The sequence below is a fragment of the Orycteropus afer genome, unplaced genomic scaffold (genome assembly GCF_000298275.1).
Source record: "Orycteropus afer afer isolate SDZICR_OR568_19922 unplaced genomic scaffold, OryAfe1.0 scaffold00182, whole genome shotgun sequence".
Classification (NCBI taxonomy): domain Eukaryota; kingdom Metazoa; phylum Chordata; class Mammalia; order Tubulidentata; family Orycteropodidae; genus Orycteropus; species Orycteropus afer.
Genome location: NW_006921769.1, coordinates 5,666,400 through 5,675,168, shown reverse-complemented (window position 1 = coordinate 5,675,168; position 8,769 = coordinate 5,666,400). Strand labels below are relative to the sequence as shown.

The 8,769-nt window shown below is 38.7% G+C and overlaps 1 protein-coding gene across 1 annotated transcript in view; it reads left to right on the top strand.

Annotated features, from left to right (window-relative positions):
- The window catches only part of SLC18B1 (solute carrier family 18 member B1), a 51,157-nt gene that overhangs the window by 17,081 nt on the left and 25,307 nt on the right, over positions 1–8,769 (top strand). The window contains exons 3-6 of the mRNA XM_007947399.1: positions 1,156–1,251; positions 2,187–2,260; positions 3,690–3,837; positions 7,432–7,588. Of these exons, the coding sequence (XP_007945590.1) occupies positions 1,156–1,251; positions 2,187–2,260; positions 3,690–3,837; positions 7,432–7,588 (475 nt within the window). The remainder of the gene's footprint in view (positions 1–1,155; positions 1,252–2,186; positions 2,261–3,689; positions 3,838–7,431; positions 7,589–8,769) is intronic.

Here is an 8,769-nt window from a genome sequence, read left to right as displayed (position 1 = left end):
CAAGATTATCTTCTGTGTCTGTGTTAATTGGTTTCCCTTTTCTTTGTTGAAGAGGGTCTGTGCAATCCTTCTGCCTAGTCTGCCATCTTGCCTATTTTAAAGAAATTTAACTCACATTTTATCTCCTTAAGTTGCTATAGCTAGAACCTGATGTAAGTAAGATCTACCATATTTGCACATTTGAAAACATTTTTAAAACCTTCTCTATTAATGAACATGAATTCAATTGATGAACACAACCAAGAATAGCATTTGAAGTTCAAAAGAAGTATATTTAGGATAAATATTTTACAAAGCTTGTAGCAAATTTAGGAGCTCACTCTTAGAAGAAGCTGTAAGTGTTAATATTTAAAACTGTTGGATGATAAGTTGCCCTAGGTGTCTCAGGAGAATATATAATGTCAGAGGAGCATTTTTGATCTGTGTTTTTGATATCAGGAAAGAAAACTTTGTCTTCTCCAAAATGTCAGGTACTGGTAAAAACCAGCTGCTGTCAAGTTGATTCTGACGTCAGTGGTAACACATGTGTCAGAGTACAGCTATTCCATACTGTTCTGAATCTCTGATCTTTTGGAAGCAGATCACCAGGCCTGTCTTCCAAGGCATCCCTGGTGAACTCCCAACCTTTTAGTTGGCAGCCTAGCACGTTTGCACCATCCAGGGTGTCGCGCTGTTGATACTAATGTCAGAAACAGAGGACCAGCCTGAATGGACCTTGGGTATGGCCACAGGCCAACCCATGGAGTCTCCCCTTGAACATTTTGACTGTCAGTTGTTTTTAGTTTTTAGTGATGTCTGATCTTACAACTCAACATGATACCAAAAAGGAAATGTGTCTAGATTAGTTGTTTGCTCACCCTCATGGGTGAAGCAGAGCCCAGATTTTCTCATCTAAGGTTTTTGCTTATACCCACTATTTCTGATTTTTGACAGCTGTAGTTAACAATTCTTCACAATCTTGGCATGCAGATTATTTTCATGTTAGAAAGCAGGCTTTACTGTAGTGTCTTTTCTTTCCCCAACACATTTATTTTAAAATAATAATCTTTGAATTTGCTACACAGATTACAAGAGATACTCTGATCTAATAGTTCCATCTTTTAATATTGATGGAAATTTGTTTCAAACTTTATTTTCTTTCCCATTTCTTTAAAGGCCGAAAAGAAGGGAGCCAGCAATACAATTATTGGTATGATCTTTGGATGTTACGCTTTGTTTGACTTGCTGGCGTCTTTGGTATTTGGAAAATATGTAAGTATTGAGATTTATGTATACGTTTTGGATTTTTAAAAATTTGTGTAATGAGTTATTCCAATATGCTGGTCTAGATTTTCATTGATATAAAAATAACCGTTGTGTGTGTGTGTGTGTATAAAATTTAGGTGAACATAGCCATAGCAAATTAGGTTCCCCTTTAACAATTGTTACAGTTTTTACAATGTGTCAGCATTCTCATTATTTCCATTCTGTTTGTTCTCTTCCTATTGATCTAGCTTCCGGTCTGGTCTCATATAGTTATGTGTTCAAGGGAACATTATTTTATAAGCCAGTCTATTATTTAGCTGAAAGGTGACCTGTAAAAATAGCTTCAAATCCAAGTTCAAAGGTTATCTTAGAGCAAATAGTCTTCAGTGGTTCCTCTAGTATCTACTGGTCCAGTAGGTCTGGCCTTTTTTAGGAATCTGAGTTTGTTCTACAGTTTCCTCCCATTCTATCCTTGACCTCTCTGGTCAGAACAGTTGGTAGTAGTAGCCAAGTACCATCTAGTTCTTCTGGTTTCATGTTAGAAGAGACTGTGGTTCATGTGGAATCCACCATTATATTTTATTAATTCTGCTACTTTAACAGTTCTGTTCTCAGGGTTACTGCTTTTTAACTTCTTCCATATTTATAAACAATGTATGTTGTCATTTCATAAAACTATCTGAATTTCATGTGAAAAGGGTGAGCTATGCAGGCTGGTAATGCAAAGTTCTTGTGTTTACAGCAGTGATCGTAGATGGTTTTAAACAGATAAAGAACTATGTGTAGGGTTTTTATAAATGTCTACCTTAATTATTACAATATTACACCAACTGCATATGTCTTCCCTAAGTCCTGTGTTTCCTGACACAGCAGATTTGTTTATGTTAATACAGAGTTGTAGCAGTCATCAATTTACCGCTCTTCTTTGACATTTATTATAGCTCGTACAGATTGGAGCAAAATTTATGTTTGTAGCAGGAATGTTTGTCTCAGGAGGAGTTACAATTCTTTTTGGGTAAGTCATTTTCTGATGTTTTGGGGAGTTTGAACAGATTTCAGGATCTCTCTTCAGTTTGAAATGTTAATAGCTTCGTTAAACCAGTCAGTATAATTTATTGTCTTTTGATGTCATTGCCTGTGTTAGAATCTACTAGCACAAGGAGTCGGGTGAGTACATAACTGGGATAAATACAGACCCTTGAGTCTTAAGGAAAGAGTCCTGCAGGGGATCCCAGGTAAGCTGACTACTAAATCTGTTTGTTAGGACCCTAGTGATTGTGACAGAGACCTAACTCAAATTAGCCTACACAAAAATGTGAATTTCTTACCTAAAGAATCGCCTGAAGAACCCAGGATACAGATATTGAAATGATGTCATCAAGTATCTTTTCCAACTTCTTGGTTTCGTTTTCTTCTTTGTGTACTTTGTTTTGGGGCAAGTTCTCTCCTTGTGGTGGCAAGACGACACCCAGCAGCTCCAATAGAAAGAGAGTGTCATTTTCCTAATATCCCCTGTTAGAGTCCCCAGATGAAGCCCTCCGGCCTGATCTTAGCTGATCCCTGCATCTGCCACCCTGGCCAGGGGGAGAGAAGGCCCTGATCGGCCAGGTTGTGGTAGTGTGCTCACTTCTGAAAGCTGAGGTGAGATGGTTCCAAGAGATGGAAGGCGTGTGTCAAAGGAAAACAGTTATGGAAGATCTTAAACTTGCACTCTTCTATTTTTCCCATTTATTCTTTTTCTGAAGCTTTGAGCCCTACCATGGAACCTGGGGTTATTCTAGGTCCTTGTTTCTGTGTCAATTCTTGTCAGTGTGGTTCTACATACTCCAACAAGGCCTATTTCGTTGTTTTAGTTAGTTGCTATTGAGTCAGCTCCAACTTGTGGCAACCCTTTGTATGCACAAAGTAGAACTGCGCTCCATCAGGTTTTCAAGGCTGGGAACTTTCAGAATCAGATCGCCACGTCTTACTTCTGACATGTCTTTGGATAAGTTTAAATCACCAACCTTTGATCAGTAGCCCAGCATTTAATCATCTGTGCCACCTAGAGACTCCTACAAAGTCTATTTAGTATTATCATCCAAGGGGGATGAATCATGTCAGCAGAGAAAGGCAACTCAACTATCAATTATGACTTAAATATTTTCCTAATTGTTACTTATTTTTTTTTTAAATTGTGGTTTACAGAACAAATTCATTTTCCATCTAACAGTTCATACACATTTTGTTTCATGACTTAAATAAAAATTTTCTTAAAAAAGTAACTTTTTTCCTACTGAAAATATGACAAAGCAACTCACTAAAAAATTCATATTCTAAGGAGATTTTTCTGATTACTATGGGTTATGTAGTTGTTAATGCTTTCAGTGAGTACAGTTAAAAAATAAAATACAGAAAAAATTAAACCCAACTTGATGTTTGAAAATTGTTTTATTCCTTTTGAGTGTGTTGGACCAGGTTCCAGAAGGACCAGTATTTATCGCCATGTGTTTTCTAGTGAGAGTGGCAGACGCAGTAAGCTTTGCTGCAGCCATAACTGCCTCTTTCTCCATCCTCGCAAAGGCTTTTCCGAATAATGTGGCGACAGTATTGGTATGTATTTGATACGTTTTTCTTATTTTGCTTTTATTCCAGGCCGAAATATTTAACCTTCAAAATTAAAGCTCGGTTCCATCCTTCTACTCCTCCTTTTCTCTATTCTCTGTGCTTTTGTTGCCTTTTTCCTGATTTTTATTTCTAGCGGCAAAGCTGTCAATGCGCGCACCATTAGAATTATGTAGGTATTCTTCCGGTGCTTAGAGTTTGCTGAAAGATAGGTTTCATAGGCAGATGTGGTCCAAACCATATATTCCTTTATACATTTTTTTTTTTTTTAACCTCTCAGCAGTATTTTGTTGACTCTCTGTTGCCTAGATTGTGGCTGAGATGCCTATAGCTCTTCTTCAGAAGAGTTACCCTACTGACAAAACTTTCATTTTATACCACAGCCCTCCCTCCACTCTTGCCAGACTCACGGATGGGTCCTTAAAGACAATCTCGAGGTTCTTAATGCCTCTAGACTCTCGTCTGAGGAAAAATCCAGAACCTGGTAGCATCATGTTGATGTACATTCTCCTATATTGCTTAGAAGCATGTGGGCTCGGTATTAGTGACATGCCGTATTCCCGTCCCAACTCTGTGCTGCTGCCTCCCTGACCCTGAGCAGGCTTTCCCATAGCTCTCTCCTCTGAGCTCCTTCATCCTTGAAGAATCCATGGTCTACTTATCAGACCAAGGCCACCCTCAAAGCATATACTTGCTCTCCAGACCTCAGGATCTAATTCACTTAATGCCAAGGACTCCCTCATTTACTCATATTAATACTGCAGTTTTCTCTATTAATAGACTGCTTGCTAAATAATAGTTCTGTGGTACAGTGAATTGCTTGGTATGGCTTTTCTAGCCATGGTCTTTGTGACTCCCACCATATTACTCGCTGGAACTGTGTGAATAAAGTGTATGGAGCTCTAATTGAGGATAGGTTAGTTTTGCTATGCTGCTGGGCTTAAAGTGAGCCCTCCTAGAGACAGAAAGGGGATCTCACTGCCATCAAGAGAGAAGGGCTGGAGGTGGAGTGGAGTGAGTGGACCCAAGATCCCTGTGCTGGATCTCCTTGGCTGAGATTGGCTGAGACAACTTGCTGGCAGAATGAGGTGCGCCTACATGTTCCTATTGGCAGAACTAAAAGAGCTTTGTAATACTTGCCTGAGCAGGGCAGGGGCCAGGCCGAGAGCCCAAGAGCCATGAGGCTTTCCTGAGGTCATAGCAGAGGAAAGACCGTCCTGATCAAAGAACTGTATCCTGAGTGTGTTCCTGAACCTGAGTTGTAGCCTGTTACTTCCCTAATTAACCCCATAATCGTGAGTATTGTCTGTGAGTTCTGTGTGGCTATTGCAACGAATCGTCGAACCCAGCAGAGAAGCCTGGGGAGGGACAGTTGGGTCAGAATTGGCGAAAGGCCAGAGATTGGCTGCATGTCTGGCCTCATAGGAATAAGCATTGGGCTGTTGATAGTGATTCTGTTGCCCTTTGTGAAGTTAGAGGAAGTCAGAAGATGCCCAATGCCCACCCTGTGCCCTTTTTGCAACGTCTCACTTTTTATTGAATATCTATGTATAGCTGACTGGGTTCATTTTAGGTTCTGTAACCACTTGGCGTGTAAGGTGGCCTCCGTGCCAAGCATACTGTTTACATTTCCTGGAAATTCATTTCTCAAAGAGGCTTCTACAGGCCCATTCCCTGAACATGTTCCATAAAACAAGGTTTTGTGGCAAACACTTTTGGAGTGTATTGTATGCTGTCCCCCAGCGTAGCACTGTCCAGTTCAGTGTTTTAAGGCTCTCAGAAATCTTCTAGTACAAGTTGTTTATTTAATGTTGCACATCTCCATTTGACCACGGAATTACTTTTTACCAAACAACACTTGTTAAGGAGCATGTGCCTGTGGAATGCCTGGGGAATTGCCCAATAAATCCCTATGATGTTGGCAACAGTCAGTTGGGTTTTCTAATCAGCAGGGGGAAACCGCTGTTGGTATACCAAGTTTCTCTATAATTGCTGCCGAAAGCTAACACACCCAATATGGTAGTTGATCGGGATGGCCTTAGTGTGATTCAGTGTTGAAATCCTAAGTGTTTTATGAGATGTTGAAAGCAGTGAACTATTCTGGTGTACTCTGTGAGGTCTGAGTATGTAAGGCTGCAAACCATGAGTCTGTTTAAAGCCCCTCAATGCTATATTTATTTAAAATAGTATAGTATGTGAAATAATTGTATAATAGTAAACTGCCCCTCCCCCTGTAGCATGGTTTTGCTTATTTTAATTTTAATTAACAACAACAATGAAATATTTTGCATCATACAAAACTCAAACATTACAAAAGGGAATGCAGATAGTCCCTAACTTATATGAATATATATGATATATTCGAGTTACAATGACCCACACTTAATGACCTTAGGGTGATGTTTTTTTTTTGGCACCTCTTATTGCTAGTAATATGTACTATATACAGTGTCGTAGCATGTAATTTACTGATGTTATTCTCAGATGTTCATTTGCAGAGGTTCAAAAACTAGATTTATAAAGGTACTGATATAAAAGGCAATAATAATGAAAACTGAAAGAAAAAAAAAAGCGTGAGATACTAGACTTAGGTCAGAACAGAGTCATCACAGTGGAACTCTGTTGTAACTCAGAGACTGCCTGTATAGTGGAAAGTGCCACCTCCACACCTGTTGCCTGGCCACCTAGTCTCCTATATCCCCTCCTGGAGGGAAAAGTAAAAAATTTCTGACAGAGAACCTACATGTGTATGTACACACACACACCATATTCCACACACCACCCAACACACACCACACACCATACACATAAGACAGATCATGATTCTATTCCATGTTTCATGGGAAAAAAACTTGACAATCTGCTCCTACAGGATTGCAGCCTAGGAAACCGTAATGGGCAGTTCTGCTCTGTCCTATCAGGTCGCTTTGTAACATTCACTCCGCCAGCAGTGAATGTAAGAAAGTCCTTCCTTCCCCGGATCCTGGATAGCAAGGAGTGTGGTTAAGTTTTTTAATTATGTCAGTTTGATGGGTGAAAATTGGTCTCTGGGAGCTTAATGTTTATTTTTTCAAAAAGTGAAGTTTAGTTTGTTTTATTGTATTTCATTTTATGTGTTAATAGTTTACTTACTCTACCTTTTGCCCATTTATATATTGGATTATTAGCTTTTTTCTCATTGATTGTTGGTGTCTATATCTATTTATTTGGGAAATTAGTCTTTTGTCATTTTTTTTTTTCCCTGCTGGTCATTTGTCTTTTCAGTTTGTTAATGATACCTTTTGCCATATATAGTTTGTCTTGTCTTTTGTCTCTTCTAAGTTTTATGTCATAATTAGAAAGATCTTTCCCATCACAGGAATGAAAAACTGCCATATTTTCATTTCTTAGAACTTTTACAATTTCAATATGTGTGTTTAAATTTTTGGTCCATCTTTAATTAATTAATTAGTTTTTTATTTTGGTGTAAACTGTAAAGTGGATAGAATTTTTTTTTTCAGTTAAGTTCATTAAATATATTTGTTTGTTAAATATTCAAATGAAATATATTGACTCAATTTTCTTTTGTTTTTCCATTTTTAGGGCAGTCTTGAGATTTTCTCCGGACTTGGCTTTGTGCTGGGGCCTCCTCTGGGTGGCTTTTTGTATCAAACTTTTGGCTATGAGGTGCCTTTTATTTTTCTGGGATGCATAGTTCTGTTGATGGTACCACTCAACATGTATATTTTACCTAATTATGGTGAGCCCACACTATTCATTTTAAGAATAATAAATTACAAGTATTTTTATACCTGTGTAGACCAGTTTTCCATACACTCAGTTTTATTTTATATAATCAATAGTAGAATTTTAGAGTACCCTGCAAAAACTAATCATCTTTTCAGCAATGTTGGTATGGATTTCTATACAAGTATCCCCCGATTTTCAAACATGCACTTTACACCATTTCACTTTTACAAAAGACTTACATTAGTACATTACATTAGCTTTCAAACCTACCAGCCATTCCTCGGAAGGAAAATTGGGCAATCTACTTCTGTAGAGATACTGCCTTCGAAGTCCAAGAAGGGGCGGCTATGAGTCGAATCAACTCAATGGCAGTGAGGTTTTTTTTTTTATCCCTGAGTTTTTGCTAACAGAATGAAACCCAAAGAGATTTTCGCTTTTACCAACAAAGGAAGAAAACGAAACAAGTGTTCGTTTGTGACAAGCCATTAAAGAGGCAGCATGGACCCCAAGCAGGGAAAGTGGCTTTGCCAAGCTCCTTTCCCGGAAATGATACTGAGCATCTCAGCATCAAGCAGCCTTTAGCTTTCAATTGTGTCTCTGAGCAATCTTCATTAGTGTTATTTTAGGTTTTATGTTTTATTTGATATGATTTAGTAGTTATTTCTTGGGTCTGGAAATGCTCAAAATTTTTTCCAGTAGAAATTGTTTCTGTGCTTTACACCATTTTGGCTTACAAAAGGTTTTCATAGAATTGGATTGTACTGTTGTCACATAGTGCGGCAAACCTGTATGTCACAAATTGTTTCTGACCTTCAGAACTATCAAGTATTTAATTTTTTAAAAATTTTTTGTTGTGATTTGGGTGAAAGTTTACAGAGCAAATTCATTTTCCATGCAGCAGTTCACATGCACTTTGTGTCATGACAGTGACTGCAATTTTCCACAATGCCATATCTCTCTTCCCACTTCCTCCCCATAGTTACCTTTTCCCTGTGTCCTTCCCTCCTGGCCCCTGAGCTGTCTCCCTATACATACACAGCCCTTCTGTTCTCCCATGATCGATCTCTCCAAGGAGTGTATCTGCCTAATGGAAATGTTCAGCTCATATGGCTATCTTTTGTTTGGCTAGAAGCCACAGGAGTGGGTTCAATTCCAGACCTAAAGGGCAGCTGGGGGCCATAGTCTCAGTGG